The sequence below is a fragment of the Mesoplodon bidens genome (assembly GCF_964165515.1).
Source record: "Mesoplodon bidens genome assembly, chromosome: 1".
Lineage (NCBI taxonomy): Eukaryota > Metazoa > Chordata > Mammalia > Artiodactyla > Ziphiidae > Mesoplodon > Mesoplodon bidens.
In genome coordinates this window covers 201,449,414-201,468,558 of record NC_138176.1, presented here as the reverse complement: position 1 = coordinate 201,468,558, position 19,145 = coordinate 201,449,414, and the positions used below count along the sequence as shown (strand labels likewise).

Sequence of the window (19,145 nt, the reverse complement as noted above, 5' to 3'; positions counted from 1 at the left end):
TTTAATAACTCCTTCTTTCCTTTTAAGCTTAGCTAAAATGTTACCTCCTATATTAGTTTCCTGTGACCGCTATAACAAATTACCACAAACTTGTCTTAAAACAACACAAACGTATCATCTTATAGTTCTAGAGGTCAGAAGTCAAACATGGGTCTCACCGGGCTACAATCCAGATATCAGCAAGACTGCATTTTTTCTGGACCCTCTAGGGAGAACTTATTTTCTAGCCTTTTCTAGCTTCTAGAGGCTGCCTGCATTCCTTCACTCAGAGCCCCCTCCCTCTATCTTCAAATGCAGAAGTACAGCATCTCCCCTCTCTCCAACCTCTGCTCCCATCCTTACGTCTTCTCTCTCTGACCCTAACTCTATTGCCTCCCTCTTACAAGCATCTTCCTAATTACACCTGGCCCACCTGGATAATGCAGGACCATCTCCCCATCTCAAGGCCCTTAACTTAATCACCTCTGCAAAGTCCCTTTTGTCATATAAGGATACACATTCACAAATCCCAGGGATTAAGAAGTTGACATCTTGGCTGGGGTGAAGGGATGTATTATTCAGCCTTCCATACCTCCTCTTGAAGTTTTCCTAACCTTTTGAGTTAGAATTAGTTTCTTTTCCTCTGGATCCCACAATCATCTGCATTTACCTTTTTCTTTCTTTTTTTTTTAGCTTTTTGTAAATTGAAGTATATTTGATGTACAATATTATGTAAGTTACAGGTGTACAACATAGTGATTCACAATTTTTAAAAGTTACACTCCATTTATAGTTATTATAAAATATTGGCTGTATTCCCTGCATTGTGGAATATATCCTTGTAGCTTACTTACTTTATACATAGTAGTTTGTACCTGTTAATTCCCTGCCCCTATCTTGTCCCTTGCCTGTTCTCTCTCCCCACTGGTAACCACTGGTTTGTTTTCTATATCTGAGTCTGTTTCTTTTTTGTTATATTCACCAGTCAGTTTTATTTTTCAGTTTCTACATAGAAGTGATATCATACAGTATTTATCTTTCTCTGTCTGACTTCTTTCATTTAGCATAATACCCTCCAAGTCCGTCCATGTTTTTGCAAATGGCAAATTTTCTTTTTTTGTGACTAATATTCCATTGAATATTATCTTCTTTATCCATTCATCTATTGATGGACACTTAGGTTGCTTCCATATCTTGGCAATTGTAAATAATGCTGCTGTGAACACTGGGGTGCATGTATCTTTTTGAATTAGTGTTTTTGTTTTCTTCAGATGTATGCCCAAGAGTGAAATTGCTCTGTCATGTGTGGTAATTCTATTTTTAGTGTTTTGAGAAACCTCCATACAGTTTTCCACAGTGGCTGCAATGTGTAGGAGTGTTCCCTTTTCTCCACATCCTCTCCAAAACTTGCCTTTTGTTTTCTTTTTGATGATAGTCGTCTTGCTGTGTGTGAGGTGATACACCATTGCGGTTTTGATTTGCATTTCCCTGATGATTAGTGATGTTGAGCATCTTTTCATGTGTCTGTTGGCCATCTGAATGTCCTCTTTAGAAAAATGTCTATTCAGGTCCTCTTTCCATTTTTATAATCAGGTTGTTTGTTTTTTGATGTTGAGTTGCATGAGCTGTTTGTATGTTTCATATCAACCCTTTATCTGTCATATCATTTGCAAATATTTTCTCCCATTCAAGGTTGTCTTTTTGTTTGCTTATGGTTTCCTTTGCTCTGCAAAAGCTTTTAAGTGTAATTAGGTCCCATTTGTTTATTTTTGCTTTTATTTCCTTTGCTTTAGGAGACACATCAAAAAAATACTGTTAAAATTTATGTCAAAGAGTGTTCTGTCTGTGTTTTCCTCTAGGAGTTTTATGGTTTATGTCTTACGTTTGGGCCTTTAATCCATTTTGAGGGTTTTTTTGGGGTTTTTTGTGCTTTTTTTTTTTTTTTTTTTTTTTTTTTTGTGGTATGCAGGCCTCTCACTGTTGTGGCCTCTCCCGTTGCGGAGCACAGGCTCTGGACGCGCAGGCCCAGCGGCCATGGCTCACGGGCCCAGCCGCTCCGCGGCATGTGGGATCTTCCCAGACCGGGGCACGAACCCGCGTCCCCTGCATCGGCAGGCGGACTCCCAACCACTGCGCCACCAGGGAAGCCCCTGTGCTTTATATATCTATATCTATATCTATATCTATATCTATATCTATATCTATCTATCTATATATATATATATATATATATATATATATATGGTGTGAGGAAATGTTCTAATTTCATTCTTTATATGTAGCTGTCCAGTTTTCCCAGTACCACTTATTGAAGAGACTGTCTTTTCTCCACTGTATATTCTTGACTCTTTTGTCATAGGTTAATTGATCATAAGTGCATGGGTTTATTTCTGGACTCTCTGTTCTATTCCATTGATCTATTTTTCTGTTTTTGTACCAGTATCATACTGTTTTGATTACTGTAGCTTTGTAGTGTAGTCTGAAGTCAGGAAACCTAATTCCTCCAGCTCTGTTCTTCTTTCTGAAGATATTATTGGCTATAGGGGGTCTTTTGTGTTTCCACACACATTTTAAAGTTATTTGTTCCTGTTCTGTGAAAAATACCCTTGGTATGTTGATAGGGGTTTCACTGAATCTGTAGATTGCTTTGGGTAGTATGGTCATCTTAACAATATTAATTCTTCCAATACATGAACGTGGTATATCTTTCATCTGTTTGTGTCATCCTCAGTTTCTTTCATCAGTGTCTTATAGTTTTCCAAGTACAGGTCTTTTACATCCTTAGGTAGCTTTATTCCTAGGTAGTTTTATTCCAGTTTTTATTCTTTTCGAGGTGATGGTAAATGGGATTGTTTCCTTAATTTCTCCTTCTGATAGTTCATTATTAATATAGAAATGCAACAGATTTCTGTATATTAATTTTGTATCCTGAAACTTTACTGAATTCATTGATTAGCTCTATTAGTTTTCTGGTGTTGTCTTTAGGATTTTCTATGTATGGTATCATGTCATCTGCAAACAGTGACAGTATTACTTCTTTCTTTTCTATTTGGATTCCTTTTATTATTTTTTTCTCTGGTTGTAGAAGCTAGGACTTCCAAAACTATGTTAAATAAACATAACAAGAGTGCACATCCTTGTCTTGTTCCTGATCTTAGAGGAAATGCTTTCAGCTTTTCACCATTGAGTGTGATGTTAGCTATGTGTTTGTCATATATGACCTTCATTATGTCGAAGTATATTCCCATTTATGCCCATTTTCTAGAGAGTTTTTGTCATAAATGGATGTTGAATTTTGTCAAAAGCTTTTCTGCATCTATTGATATGATCATATGGTTTTTATTCTTCAGTTTGTTAATGTGGTGTATCACATTGATTGATTTGCAGATATTGAAAAATCCTTGCATCCATGGGACAAATCCCACTTGATCATGGTGTATGATTCTGTTAATGTACCGTTAGATTCAGTTTGCTAGTATGGTTGCTGAGGAGTTTTGCATCTGTGCTCATCAGTGATATTGGCCTGAATTTTCTTTTTTGTGTGATATCTTTGTCTGGTTTAGGTATCGGGGTGAGGCTGACCTCATGGAAAGAGTTTGGAAGTGTTCCCTCCTCTGCAATTTCTTTGGAATAGTTTGAGAAGGATAGGTATTAACTCTTCTCTAAATGTTTGGTAGAATTCACCTGTGAAGCCATCTGTTCTTCAACTTTTGTTTGTTGGGAGTTTTTTAACTATGGATTCAATTTCATTACTGGTAATTGGTCTATTCATATTATCTATTTCTTCCTGGTTCAATCTTGGGAGATTGTACATTTCTAAGAATTTGCCCATTTCTTCTAGGTTGTCCATTTTAATGGCATATAGTTGTTCATAGTAGTCTCTTATGCTCTTCTGTATTTTTGTGGAGTTGGTTGTAATTTACCTTTTCCATTTCTGATTTTATTGATTTGGGCCCTCTCTTTTTTTCTTGATGAGTCTGGCTAAAGGTTTATCAGTTATGCTTATCTTTCCAAAGAACCAGCTGTTAGTTTCATTGATCTTTTCTTTTTTTTCTTCTCTTTTTTGTCTCTAGTTTGTTTATTTCTGCTCTGATCTTTATTATATCTTTCCTTCTACTAACTTTGGCTTTTGTTTATTCTTCTTTATCTAGTTCCTTTAGGTGTAAGGATAAGTTGTTTACTTGAGATTTTTCTTGTTTCCCGAGGTAGGCTTGTATTGCTATAAACTTTCCTTTTAGACTGCTTTGCTGAGTCCCAGAGATTTTGGATGATTGTGTTTCCATATTCATTTGTCTCCAGGTATTTTTTATTTCCTCTTTGATTTCTTCAGTGATACCTTGGTTGCTTAGTAGCATATTGTATAGCCTCCACATGGCTAGGTGATTTTTAAAATTTTTTTGCAGTTTTTTCTTGTAGTTGATTTCTATGTATATATCTTTAATATGGAGATTTTTAGAACTACTTTGAAATTTGGGGTTAATCTTTCTACCTTTACTATTACTTTCTTGGTGGCAACTTCATCTGTTTAGTCAGAATGGCCTAAATCTGGACCTGGGACTCCCTCAGTTACCTCTATGTAAAGGAGAGGGGTGCCTTTCTAGGTGGGAATGAGAGCAGATAGAGGAGCAGGATTTCTAACCCAAAGCCCTGCTCTACTACCTACTAGCAAGGAGCAGCATCAATTTCTCAGTTTCCTCATCTGTAACATGGAAATAATTCTAGTATGTGCCATATGTGCTTCTTGTGAGTATTAATGAATGAACATATGAAAATTACTTAGAACAGTGATTGGCACATAATATTCCCTCAAAACTGTTAGTTATTACTATTTCTGTTTTGTGAGATTATTGTAAGGATTAAAGGGATAGCAGATAAACCACAGCACCGTGCCTTACGCACAGTAAATTCTCAATACAGTCTAGCTTTTGATTTGTCATTATTGTCTACTAAATACAACAGTTAAATAAGTCAAAATAGTGAAGAAAATGTTGTGCTTCAAAGGTAGGAGTTTCATGAAATGGACTCAAATTTGTGCCAAAAATCTGCATAATTTCAGGCTCTCTTATCTTAGGTTAAAAGATATGAAGGTTCAGTAATGTTGCAATGGATAGATTTTATTAGTGTCAATGATGAAATAATAATAATCACTGCAGGCTTTTAAATATTATGAAGTGTTTTTAAATATATCATCTCATAGGGCCTTAAAGTGGCAATGTTAACCCCAGGCAGTATCTAGCAGTCTAAGGGCTATTTGATTATTTAAGCTTCCCGGATTATGATCCTCCTTGTCACATAATAGACATTGTGTCCTTTCTATCATAGGCTATTCAAGGGTTGCCTATTCGTTCCCAAGGCAAATTGAGCCATTCCCCTCAAAAGTTTACAGTAAATAGAATAGGAACTTCTGGAATCATCTTCCTCTCTCACAAATGAAGAAACAGCAAAGTGGTACAGCATCTCAGCTGTTCCAAGTTCCTCAAATCAGTTTTACTTTTGCAAAACCGGCCCTCCGACTTCCTATATCCTGTGAGCTGCCTTATGAGCAACATGACCGGCAGCCACATTTGTTGTAATTTTTTAAATATGTGGAAAAAAAGCAAGATATCGACCATGTATTACCTTAACCAAGATGCCAAATTATCTAACTTGTTTCTCCAGGCAAGCAGCCCGACCACAGGGACAGCTCCCAGGAGCCAGTCACGGTTGTCTGTCTGTCCATCCACTCAGGACATCTGCAGGTAAGTGCCCAGCGAATGATTCCGTTTGGTGTGTTTTTAGACCAGTGCTTTGTACTCTTGCCGTGTTTGCTGAGACTGTGTGACTCTTGCCTCTGCCTTACATTGTCCGTGGATAATTTATACCAGCCTCATTTTTCTCCCTTAGTGCATTTCCCTCATTTGATCTGTATTTACCAACTTTGGGTCAGTGCTATCATTTTCATCGTTCTCTCTCTCTGTTTTCCCATGGCTTTCCTCTCCATTCCCATTCTCCATCCTTCGCCTGCTGCTTTGTCTAGATCTGCCATCTTACATGACATGTCAGAAGGCTCATTTGAGCAAAGCACCCCTGTCGTGGTGCTGAGCCCTGCTAGGAAGGAGTCTGGTAAGAAATCAGTAAAACAGAGGCCTAGGAGGAGGAGGAGGGCTGCTCTGAGGTACAAGCACACAGAAGAACAAGTGAAAGGGAGAAGAAAGGATTTTCACCTCCAAATCCCCAGCCACCGATGCAGTGAGACTGACACAGATTCTTCAGATTCTTCGTCCGCCGATGAGAGTCACTGGATTCACGCAAAAAGAAGAGCCCAAGCGAAGTTCCGCCTGTCTAGGAGAAGGAGAAATAAGAAACCAAGTGGAAGCTTGGATGAGTCTTCCGCTCCTAATGAAATCCATCCAGTACATTTGGGATCCAAAGGTAAAAAGCGCCCGGAGCTGACCGAGTGTGAGACCTACTCTTTAAACCTCCACAGAGGAAAAGGCACAACATACCAAGGATGCAGTGTTTCCCTGCCGAGACGGTCCTCTGACATTAAGAGACCCTCAAGGAAGCATGAGGAAAGCAGAGGCAGGTACCACCACAGGGATCCTGGGCTCTTGCACAGGCCTGGGCAAAATGAAACAGTCAAGAGAATGTTTTCAGAGACAGATTCCAGCACTGAAATGCTGGCAGTCAAAGAACGTGGCAAGCCTGTGGAGGATGCAGGATTCCTTCAGAAGCCTCCTGTCACCTACCAGGATGGGTCTGATCATTTAAAAGCATGCAGGTCAGTCAGTCCAGAGAAAGACTTGATTACATCCAAATATATCTCCTCCTGCTGTGAATTACGTGTGTTGTGTGTGTCACCTACCCTCAAAACATAACCTTTATTCATACTGTTATTTGTCCAATTGGATATAGGGTGATAAAACAAGCAAAGGGCTGGAAAGAACAATGCACAAGTATCCATGGGTTTGAATGCTGTTCCAGAATACAGTTAGATTTTCCCCTCCCCCTTCTTTCAACTGAATAATGACTTATCCTGGTCAAAAAAACTGACAAACCAATTGAGTCCTGTCCCTACTCTCGGTAAGACAAGGACTGTGGAGGAAACATGAGTGAGAGCATGAAACTTTAGACTCTTCAGTGCAAATCTGGTGAACTGTTAGCACTCTGACAGAGGATATTCAGCGCTTGGGGGGTTTAAGGTCAGATTTTTGTATCAGAAAAATTTCCTCTGCAGTTGGTGCTAATTTGTTCTCCAGTTATCTGACTCAGCAGGGTAATTTGAGACTGAAAGGGCACAGAAACAAGTCACAGACGTATCTGCGGGGTTGCTGGGGCCTTCAGGGAAGGAGACCACATTAACTTTGGTGATAATTGTGTACTAAAAGGTTTCAATGTGTAGACAATTCATAGCTATGAGACTGCTTGTTTGCACTTTTTACCCGACTGGATACAATTTTCAAAATAACTTAAATTTAAAAGAATGATGTGACTATCCAGGCTAGTATGCACAAATAAGACAATGTTAAACAAAACAAATATTTTGGATTTTCCTATTATACCTAATCATTTAAGCTGCTTGGATTCTGTTTGGGAGCAAGTGATGTTTTTGTTGCATAATGCTTGGTTTTGGGGGCTTATTTTTATGAAAGTTGAAGTTACTTTATAAAACATGTATGTTTTGTGTGAATCACGTGACCCAGAGAACACTTCCTATGTTCATTCAGGGCAGGACGAGAAGGAGAATTAAGCTCTGGATGTAAATAATATTGTAATGGTTTGTTCCTCTGAAAGTTTTATGAAATAGTCATTCATAAAATGTTCGTTCATTTATTCACTCAGGCGTTTATAATCCATCAGGCACTGAAACTATTACAGTGCATAAGATTTGTAGGGTCTCTGACATCTAGAGCTTACAATCTGATGGGAATAACAGACACGAAAGCTCTTTCACAGTTAGTTACAATTGTGATAAGGAATGTAGGAGCGTATAATGAGGAAGGTTTACCTATGCTGGGAGATCAGAGAAGGACTCTCTTAAGGAAGTGACAAGCTGACTGAGGCTCAAGCATAACAGGAATTGATCAAGGAAAGAGCAGGAAAAGCCGTCCAGGCAGCAGGCCAGTAGGGTTCCAGGGAACTGAGAGCCGAATGCTGCTGGCGGGGTGGGGGGTGGGGGGGAGGGAGGGACAGGTGGTGGAGCTGAGGCTAGAGGGGTGGAGAGGGCCCTGTAAAACACGCTAAGTGGTTTAAAACAGAAGTGACACCATTTCACTTAGATACTAATACGAGTAAGTTTCTTGTAATTTTTTTTTGTGTGTGTGGTATGTGGGCCTCTCACTGCTGTGGCCTCTCCCATTGCAGAGCAAAGGCTCAGCGGCCATGGCTCGCGGGCCCAGCCGCTCCGCGGCATGTGGGATCTTCCCGGACTGGGGCACGAACCCATGTCCCCTGCATCGGCAGGCAGACTGTCAACCACCGTGCCACCAGGGAAGCCCTCTTGTAATCTTTTGACTATGATTTAAGTGTGACTTTGCTAAAATGTCTGGGGATGGACTAAAACACTATTTCGAGTCTAGATGAAGAACTCCCCAATCACAAACATCTGTGGTCATTCTCCAAATCTACTTCCAGAGTAATTTAATGAAAGAGAGTCAGAAAAGCTAGTTGTAGGCTTAACGGTAGTTGGAGAAAAATGTAATGCTTGTAGTTAAAGTCATAGTGGCCGGCTCTCTGAAGTTAAAAGCACTTCTCTGGAGGAACATTTTCAAAGACAGGATATTTAACATAGACTTCTATTAATGAAAGTGAGATCGATGGACCTATAGTTATCATTTCTTACTGTGGGTTATCGTCAAAATATACCCACTAAGCAAATCCTATGAGCCGTATATTATACTGGGAGCTGAGGATAAAGTGGCAGAAAGACTTGATTCTTCCCTTAAGTGGCCTATTTTCTAGTGGAAGAAATCAAATGTATACCCGAAAAGATGAATGTTCAAGATCGCACAGGGTAAATTTAAGAAGAGGAATACCACAGGAATTTGAAGAAAGAAAAATTGCTGAGAGCTGACATAATCCAGGAACCCCTTGAGAGGTGGGATTGGGGCTGAGAAAAGGAGCAGTTAGCCTGGCAGAGATGCACAGCCTGCATCTAGGCCCTCAAGGCAAGGGCCCAGGCGGGGACTAGGGAATGCCACTGTGCACCCGGGAACTCTTTGTGAACTGTGTGACTAGGTTAGAAGGTTTGCATAGATGGATAACTAGAATATTTTTTAAAAAGACATTGTGAAGAAAACATGCATGTCTTTCCAAGGAGCTTAACTCTGTTCGGTGCATCCCTGTTTTCAAACTGCCTTGCTGAGCCTCTGGGTGCCAAAGGGGCTGCCGAGGACAGATCAAGGCAATTGTGCTCCCGTTAGCGCATCTTTAACCAGAGGGTTGGGGTTCTATATAACATTCCTTTAAGGAAAAAAAAGAAGATTCCACTGTAAAAAAATAATGTAGAACAGCCTTTGCTAAATCAAATAGGCTTGATGAAGAACAACTCGTAAGAGTAGTCACAGTGACGCCAATGATGTACTGGGAAGGGACCTAGATGGAGGAGGAGGAGTGGTGATGTGGTTGAAGCAGCCTTTCTGCTGTTTCTCTACTTCGGGGTGAGTAGGATGAGGATGGTAAAGGGGAATGAAAGGGAGAAACAAATGGCATGCAGGCATTTGCATCCCCCCAGGTGAGCAGGATCCCCCCACCCCCGCCGCCGCCGCCCGCCAGGCCATCAGGGGCAATCTTAGTGCTTGCAGTCAGTGAGGGCAGAAGACAAAGAAGTCAAGAAAGACTCCAGACCTTGGAAGCTGGGAGGTAGTAAAAGCTGATGTTACTGACAGAGGCAGAAGAGGTCAGAGGCCAGTTGGCTAGGGAAAGACATGATGAGTTTGATTGCAGGCAGGCTATTTGTGGTGACGGTGACGTCCCAGGGTCGGCTGTTGAGCAGATAACGTGAGTCACGTCACTGAAATGCAGGAGGGCAGTCAAGGCTGGGTCTGTGTGATTTTTCAAGCAGTAGTGAACTATATACACAGACCAACACTAAACAGCTGCATGTTTGCAATGGTCATTAACGCGGTGTATGAGCACAGGGTAATCTCATCAAGATATTAAAAATGAAAATCTCAAGGTCACAGAGAACATATAGATTTGGGTATCATTCTCAGGGAGGTGACTGAGATGCCTGGCAAGTGAATGAAGTCTCTATATGAGATCATATGTAGGAAAAAAGCCTCTGTATGGACCCAGCCCGAGCACCAGGGTCCGCTGCATAGGACGAAGATGAACTCACACTCCTGCCGCTTGACATGGACAGGCAGGAGTCTCAGCTACCACCACAAAGCAGAAGCAGCTCCTAAGCCCTTCTTCCTTTTTTCTTCCTGGCATTTAGTCCCACAGGGACGTTGTACCCTCTCTTGACCCTCATCAAGGCCTTGCGCAGAGAAAGTTTCTCTATTACCTTCCTGTAACTTAGAGGGAACTTAAATCTTCGTGCTATATCACACCCACACTTGTGGAGTAGGAAAGGCTTTGCCTTTTTTTTTTTTACAGAAACTTTACATAAAAAAAATCACGTTAGCTCATGCATGAAACTTGTCCGTAGTCTCTTAGTTGCCGTCAGTGGCAAGTTCAGAATCTTTCATAGGATTTACAAGGCCCTGCATGATCCATCTGACCTGCCTGCCCAGCTTCAACAGCATCATCCACAATGACCTACTCATGCCGGCCTGTCTTCAGGTCTCTGAAAGAGCCAGGCCTGTCCCTTTCAGGGCCTGGGATGCCTTCACATTACCTGCTGTGCCCTTCACCAGGCTAACTCCTGGTCATTCTTTCTTGATTTAAATGTCATTTCTTTAGGGAAACTTTTGTGATTCCCTAACCGACACGCAGGTCCCCTTCACTTCCATAACATCATTTTTATTTCATTTTATTGGAATATAGTTGATTTTCAGTGTTGTGTTAGTTTCAGGTGGACAGCACTGTGATTCAGTTACCATAGCATGATTTTTAATTGCCAACATCTATGTATTTTTGTGATTGACGGCATCAGGTTTGCTCCCTGCAGCGTCCAAAGCGCCTGGAACAGTGCCTGGTAGATAGCACAGCCTCAACATACAGTTTTTGATTGAATAGATTCAGGGAAAATAAATTTTTTGAAGGGAGTCATTCTTCCTATGTGAAATCATAGCACTAAGTGGTGGATTACCTCTCCTGCAGTGGAGTCCCATGTAAAGAATCTTCTTCACGAGCAGCTAGTGGATATCAGTATCAGCTATGGGGCCTGTAAAAGGCAGACCACTGTCCCCACCCCTGGAGATACTGATGCCCTTCCTCTGGGGTTGGGCCCATGACTTTGCGTTTCTGAAACATTCCCAAGTGATACAGATGCAGCTGATCCAGGGACCACGTGTTTTTTGTTTTTTGTCTTTTTTTGCGGTACGCGGGCCTCTCACTGTTGTGGTCTCTCCCGTTGCGGAGCACAGGCTCCGGACGCGCAGGCTCATAGGGACCACGTTTTGAGAACCACTGTTCGATGCCACAGATGCTCCCTGGGCTTTCTGTGGGAAAGGCTGAGTTTGGGAAGCATAATTAGAGTTTTGTGTCATCCTCTGCCAAGTGCTGACACAAAAAGCACCAAATCAGATCACTTCCTGTCTTTCATGCTGTCATACCAGCGTGGGACAGGTCATCAAGCTGAAACCGTAGGCTGACAAAGTCCCAACTTCACCAGGAACTCAGCTGTCATGGTTTGACTGTTGTTTCCCTTCAAACACACTTCCTCATCCCGTCTGTCCCCACTTCTGTCAGTGAGTTCCCAGATCCCCTGAATTTCCAGCTTTGACAATGTGTGTTCTTCTCATTAGGTATATCCGGTCCCCACCAAGTTCTGTCACGTCCTCTAGATACCGCTTTGATTTGGGTCTTCTCTCCCGTTACCACCATCCCCTTGTGACTTCACTCTACACGTCTGTTCTCTCTCCACATCCACCGTTTACCCCCCGTTTTGGTCAGGACTTGTCTCTCAGGTTAAGGTTGGCTGAAACCAGTTCAAATGAGCTTGATGTCTTAGCCACAGAAATAGAAAATCTGGGTACACAGATGCCCTCGGGGCCTCCAGAGAGTCAAGCAATGTGGTTCCCTCACTCTCTCTCCTTCTCTGTGTGGTTCTTATTTTCTCTGACTGCAGACAAGCTTCCTCTGTACAGCAGAGGGAAGAAACATTGTGGACAGAGATAGTGGCAGGCTTACATTTTACCAGCAGTGGCTTAACAGAAAAGGGAAATGTTCTCTTCAAGCAGTTACATGAAATCCCAGAGAAGGAATAGAATTCACCTGCCTTAGGTCACATCCATGGGCTAATCACTGGCACCAGGGCATGGGTCATTATGCTTGGACCTAGTCCTTGGGTGGGAAGGTTGGATTTAAAATGTGGCTATGGGAAGCCCCTTCAGAACCTTACGAATTGGGGAAGGAACACGTCAACACCAAAAAGAACAGCACTAGTACCAGAAGAGGTGGGAAAAGAATTATGAGTGGGGGAAAAAAAAAAAATAGAGTACAAGGTCCTACTATACAGCACAGTGAACTATATTCAATGCTCTGGGATAAACCGTAATGGAAAAGAATATAAAAAAGAATGTATATCTGTGTGTGTATATATATATATATATGTATAACTGAATTACTTTGCTGTACAGCAGAAATTAACACATTGTAAATCAACTATACTTCAATTAAAAAAAAAAGTAGTGTTCAACCACCATCAAATGCAGTTCTTTCCTTCCTAGATGTCTTTCTCTTCCTCTCCAAACGCCCATATTTAGATATGCTTTCTCATTTTTATCCTCTTCCATGAAGCTTTTCCAAAGTATTCTGGTCCATGGTGACATCTTCCTTCTTACAATTCCCATAACCTTTATTCTCAACATCATGTCTTTAGTATTCAGTCATTTTTAAAGTGGTTTCAAGTGTGTTGGTTCCCTTTTCTCTACACAACAAGCTCCTTGAAGGTAGGACTCATGTCTCACACCTATTCTGTGCCCTACGCATTACTCAGAATAACTTGGGAATTTAGCAATGGCTCACACAGAACTTTTGGAATGGCTTTGTAATCAGTGAAACCTAAGAGAGGAGACTTGCAAAAAACATGGGTACTATAATGGGAATTGGGTGACAGAGGGAATATTGAATTCTTTCAATGGTTTCATTAAAACAGGAAGAGCCCAAAAGTAAATAATAATTCCTGGTAATGTTTTAGATCTGTCTTGGGTTGGATGGTGAACTTCAAGGTATACTTTATGTTATTTTTCTCTAGCCTTCACCTTCATTAAGAAAAAATTTTGAGGCAAATTGGATGAGAAAATGATAAAAATAGTCTATATGTTGACTTGTTTAATTGTTGCAATAATTTTGATCTGGGTATGGGAAAGTAGAGACAGAAAATTTCTAAAACTCCAAGTGTTCGTAGCAGAAGACTGCCTTTCAAAAGCAACAGAATCATGCTTTTTGACGAAACACTGGGTTTTTTTAATTGATTTAGATTATTTTTGAATCATAGGCCTGAGCTCCTAAGAAAATTGTGCTTAAAATGGACCTTTTTCTTATCCCTGTCATCGTATCTGTGTGCCCACTTATTCATTCACACATTGAGCAACTATTTCTTGGGAATTTACTCTGTATCACAGCTAAGTCCTAGAAGCTGGAAATACAGTGGAAAATGCAGTAATGGTCTCATCCCTAATGAACTTATATTCCAGGTGGTAAGACAAATAATCAAACAGGCAAATGTAAAAAAAAAAAAAAAAAATCCATGAATAAACAAAGCTAAAGGAACATACTGACCTAGTAGAACAAAGCAGGTTTCCCTGTGGAACTAATAATTAAGGAACAATTCAAAGGAGAAGCAAAGAGAAGAGATACAAGTGAGCACGCAGAGATGAGTGATTCGGGAGAGAAGGATTTCCCTGTAGCCCCTCAGGGAAGCAGGAGGAGGGGGTGGGAGCCAACCACGGGGTCTTTATCAGCCACAGTTAGGAGTTTGGACAGCGTTCCAATGACAAGGGGAAGTTTCCGTAGACTTTTAAGTAAAAGAACGACACTGTCACTTTTGTGTTTTGGAAGAACACTCAAGCTACTTTTGGAAAATAGATAGGAAGGGCAAGAAGGTAGCTGAATGAACCCGGTTAGAAAGCCAGCGCGGTGTCTCAGGAAAGAGGTGATGGTGGCCATGAGAATAAAAAGAAGTAGATGGATTTTTTAAAGTATTTTGAAAGTAAATCAAACAGGACTTGATGATTAAGTACCTATAGATCTGATCTCAAGTTTCTGATTTAGAAAACTGGGTAGATTCTAGTGCCATTGACTGTGGAGAGAACACACTGAGAAGCAGAAAAGGAGAGGAGTTCAGTTTTAGACATTGATAGTTTGAGGCACAAAACAAACATCCAAAGAGAGATATCAAAGAGACATATATAGGTCTAGAGGTCAGAAGTGGCATTGCAACTTTAGATGAAGACTAGGAAGTCTTGAGCCAATAGGTGGTGATTGGCGAGATCTCCCATAGAAAACTGCAAACTGAGAGGATGAGGGCACAGAGAACCCCATGGAACAGCAACATTTAATGGCCCTGGGAAAGGAGAAGGAGCAGGTGGAAACCCTGGAGTGTGTGAAGGAAAGAGAGAATAGACCAGGTGGAGGGAGAGAGGATTGGGGGGCCTGTTTGTGCTTTTTATATAGAGAACCCTTGGGCTCAAAGAAGTTGAAGATGCAGGAAACTGGGAGGGGTTGCTTATTTATTGAGGTCCCACAGGGAAGGTAGAAAAAGGATGGGACCCAGAGCCCAAAATAGAAGGATCACTATGGTGAGGAAAATAGGTATGTCTTTCTTTCCAATAGAAGAGAACAAGGAAACGGTAGATGTGAACAAATGCAGATCTACAGATTATAAAATTTTCTTTTTATGACCTTGTAGAATGAGGGAGTTTTGCAGGGTCAAACATCCAGGGAAATTTGAATTTCAGATAAACAACAAATAGTTTGCCACTGGGGCACATTCATACAGTAAAAAATATTCGTTGTTTATCTGAAATTCAAATTTTACTGGGCATCCTGTGTATTTTTTCTAAGTCTGGCAGTGCTAAGAATAACAAGAGAGAAAAGCACATTGAAAGCGCTGCTGAGACTCATAACTGAGTTTATGGGGCCACAGCTGCAGGAAGTACAGTTTCCCTCAGCAGCTCATCGTTTAAATGCAGATATGACCAAAGGAGGGCAATTGAACAGGGACCTAAAGGAGTGACATCATGAAACAGCCAGGTTTCACACTTAGCACAGTTTCATGTATTTATTCCTATGTGTCCCCAGGGACACACTTCACATTTACATTTTGAATTTACATTTTGAAATGTAAAAACTAAGACAAATATGCTTTACAAATTAAGATTTTTAAAGCAAAATAACATTTCACTGAGTAGTCTTTCTCTATAAATATGTATTTAGAGGAAAAAGCATACTTCTCTTTACCTTCCCCTTTTACGCAATTATGATGGTCATTGGGAAGACTGGGTTCATAGACTCATGGACCATCCAGGTCGCTTTCCAGTTTGCTCTTTGAGGATCCTTGAATATCAGCACTCTTATTATCTATTGTTACCGAACCAAACTTGGGTCTGCTCTCCTGCACGCAGTAAAGCCAATCTACTGACACCGGGTTGTGATGAAGGAAAGTTCAGCGTTTATTGCAGACGCCAAGCAAGGAGTCCGGGGCAGCCAGTGCTCAAAACCCAAACTCCTCAGTGTGTTTCAGCAAAGCATTCTTAAAGTCAAGGTGAGGGAGTGGGTCACAGGGTATGTGATCAGCTCATGCGCAATTCTCTGATTGGTTGACAGTGAGGTAACAGGGTGGTGTCACAGGGGTTAACATTATCAGTCTTTAGTGCCAGTAGGTCTGGGGGCTACGTGCTCATGGTTGTCAAGTAATTAATTTCTTCCATTTGGTGGTGGTTTTAGCATCTGTAAAACAACTCAGGAAATGTGCATCAGATACTGGTATCCAAGTATTTCAGAGAGGAGCTACAGCAGAGGATATGGTGGAGGGGTCCATCCCCAGAAGCCCACATAGGCTCCTGCTTGGTTACATTATCTCTTCCTTGGACATATCATTTCCTGGGAGCCTCTTTCCTTCCAGAGCCTCTAATTGTGAAAGCGTTCTTTGTAATAGTTAATAGCCTGTGTCCTTCTATTTTCTATTTGTTAGCCCTAGATTTATATTCAGTCAGTAGTAGATTTTTTTTTTACTTTTGTTACATAGTCCATTACTTCTATTAGTTTTTCTGTAAAAAAAAAAAAAAATGAAACTGACATTCTTTGTCAACGTCCATTCCATGAGTAAAAGATAAGCTGTTCACCATCTTCAGCATTCAGGTGAGAAAGTTTATCCGAAGTGACCTAAAGAGAAGCATTCATTTCCAAGAGGTAACAGACTCTTAAGGAAGTTCATGAATTTATTGTCTTCCTTATGCCTTTGCCTTTGTTTTGCTGAATCTTGTAGGAATTAATAACAACCTTTCTCCTGTTCATTTTAATAACGGCTGAGTTGGTAGGAAATACAGGCATGAACATTGCTGGTGACCCTCCAGAGATGAGTTACTCGGGGTGACTCGACACAGAGTCACAAGGTCTCACTTTCAATTCTTGCTTTCTCTCTACTCAGAGCAGGCAGGCTGCAAAAGGTGAAGTGGCCCTCTCTTCATTTATGTGATCAAAAATGAGAAAAATGGATGTGTGTTGCAAATAGGTGCGTTGCTAGTCTAATACAATGTTTAAAACTAATTCCTTTCCTCCAAGTGAATAATTGAATTCACTGCAGTCCTCGGCAAAACTTCATATATACATGATGCTACTTTATTTCACAGAGTAAAGGTTCTCAAAAAGATAAACGTTGATGACACCACATTTTAATGTTATAAATGTTTGGTGTGATTTCACATAGAATTTCAGCATTTAGCTCAGTCATTTGTATTTTGAATGAACAAAAACAATAAATGAAGGCACTTAGGGAGAGATATATATACACCCCCCCCACACACACACACATGAAACATATAAGAAAAAAACTTGAAAGACTAGCAGAAACGGCAATTTATATCTTTTTTTTTTCTATCTTTTAAGACATGCAGGCTTTTTTCTAATTGTTCTGAATTGGGAGATAATCTTTCCAGGAATGAAATGACAGTGTCATCAATAATACTGATTGTCTTGACTGTTAAATTATCTTACATGACCAAAACCAAGCGGGTTGATTCATTACCTTCTCATTTGGCTAACCAAGTAACTCTGATTTTTAGAAAGAATATGTATTCTGTAGGCAAATGATGTAACAAGTAGTACATTTAGAAAGGAAAAAAGGAAAAAAAGCAGAATTTTTTCTGCTTATAAAAACGTCTTACTTTAAGACTTATTAAAAATCTGCTTATAAAAAAATCTACTTTAGATTTGAATCAAGCAGGAATTTTCCAGCCTCAGAAAGCTTCAGGCAAAGGTACATAGAAGTACGAAGCTCCTTCAGAGGTAAAAGTCAATATCTACATGTTACAAAACTGTTTATACTGTGCTACATTTATCTTTTCTTTGATAATTCCCATGATTGTTAAATGCCCAATCATAGCAACGTGCAAAATACTGAGTGAGAAGGAGTAGCGATTAGAACAAGTTTATCTACTTCTAATTTAAAAGCAATATGTGTTCAGGATTACAGTTATCTTGAACTATAACCCTTCTCTAATGAACTTATATCTGTTTGGCAATATGGAAAAAAAAAAAGAAAAACACCCTCTCTCCTTTTTTTTTTAAAAACATCTTTATTGGAGTATGGTTGCTTTACAATGGTGTGTTAGTTTCTGCTTTATAACAAAGTGAATCAGCTATACATATACATATATCCCCATATCCCCTCCCTCTTGTACCTCCCTCCCACCCTCCTTATCCCACCCCTCTAGGTGGTCACAAAGCACCGAGGGGAACTCCCTGTGTTATGCGGCTGCTTCCCACTAGCTATCTATTTTACATTTGCTAGTGTATATATGTCAATGCTATTCTCTCACTTCATCCCAGCTTACCCTCCCCTCCCTGTGTCCTCAGGTCATTCTCTATGTCTGTGTCTTTTTTCCTGTCCTGCCCTTAGGTGCATAGAACCATTTTTTTTTTTTTAGATTCCATATATACGTGATAGCATATGGTGTTTGTTTTTATCTTTCTGACTTACTTCACTCTGTATGACAGTCTCTAGGTCCATCCACCTCACTACAAATAACCCAATTTCGTTTCTTTTTATGGCTGAGTAATATTCCATTGTATATATGTGCCACATCTTCTTTATTCATTCATCTGTCGATGGACACTTAGCTTGCTTCCATGTCCTGGCTATTGTAAATAGAGCTGCAATGAACATTGTGGTACGTGACTCTTTTTGAATTATGGTTTTCTCAGGGTATGTGCCCAGTACTGGGATTGCTGGGTCATATGGTAGTTCTATTTTTAGTTTTTTAAGGAACATCCATACTGTTCTCCATAGTGGCTGTATCAATTTACATTCCCACCAACAGTGCAAGAGGGTTCCCTTTTCTCCACATCCTCTCCAGCATTTATTGTTTGTAGATTTTTTGATGACCATTCTGACCGGTGTGAGGTGATACCTCATTGTAGTTTTGATTTGCATTTCTCTAATAATTAGTGATGCTGAGTAGATTTTCATGTGCTTCTTGGCAATCTGTATGTCTTCTTTGGAGAAATGTCTATTTAGGTCTTCTGCCCATTTTTGGATGGGTTGTTTGTTTTTTTGATATTGAGCTGCATGGGCTGCTTATTAATTTGAGAGATTAATCCTTTTTCAGTTTCTTCATTTGAAAATATTTTCTCCTATTCTGAGGGTTGTCCTTTTGTCTTGTTTATGTTTTCCTTTGCTATGCAAAACTTATAAGTTTCATTAGGCCCCATTTGTTTATTTTTGTTTTTATTTCCAATTCTCTAGGAGGTGAGTCAAAAAGGATCTTGCTGTGATTTATGTCATAGAGTGTTCTGCCTGTGTTTTCCTCTAAGAGTTTTATAGTGTCTGCCCTTACATTTAGGTCTTTAATCCATTT

General features: G+C 40.3%; 1 protein-coding gene across 4 annotated transcripts in view; it reads left to right on the top strand.

The window, feature by feature from the left end:
- The window catches only part of MARCHF1 (membrane associated ring-CH-type finger 1), a gene marked incomplete at its 5' end in the record, with an annotated part of 458,172 nt that overhangs the window by 355,475 nt on the left and 83,552 nt on the right, over positions 1 to 19,145 (top strand). For 2 of the 4 annotated variants that reach the window (XM_081242016.1, XM_081242015.1), the window contains 2 exons: positions 5,638 to 5,717; positions 5,996 to 6,739. In XM_081242016.1, coding sequence (XP_081098142.1) covers positions 5,638 to 5,717; positions 5,996 to 6,739 — 824 coding nt within the window. The remainder of the gene's footprint in view (positions 1 to 5,637; positions 5,718 to 5,995; positions 6,740 to 19,145) is intronic. The other 2 variants (XM_081242018.1, XM_081242017.1) reach the window with 1 other exon arrangement.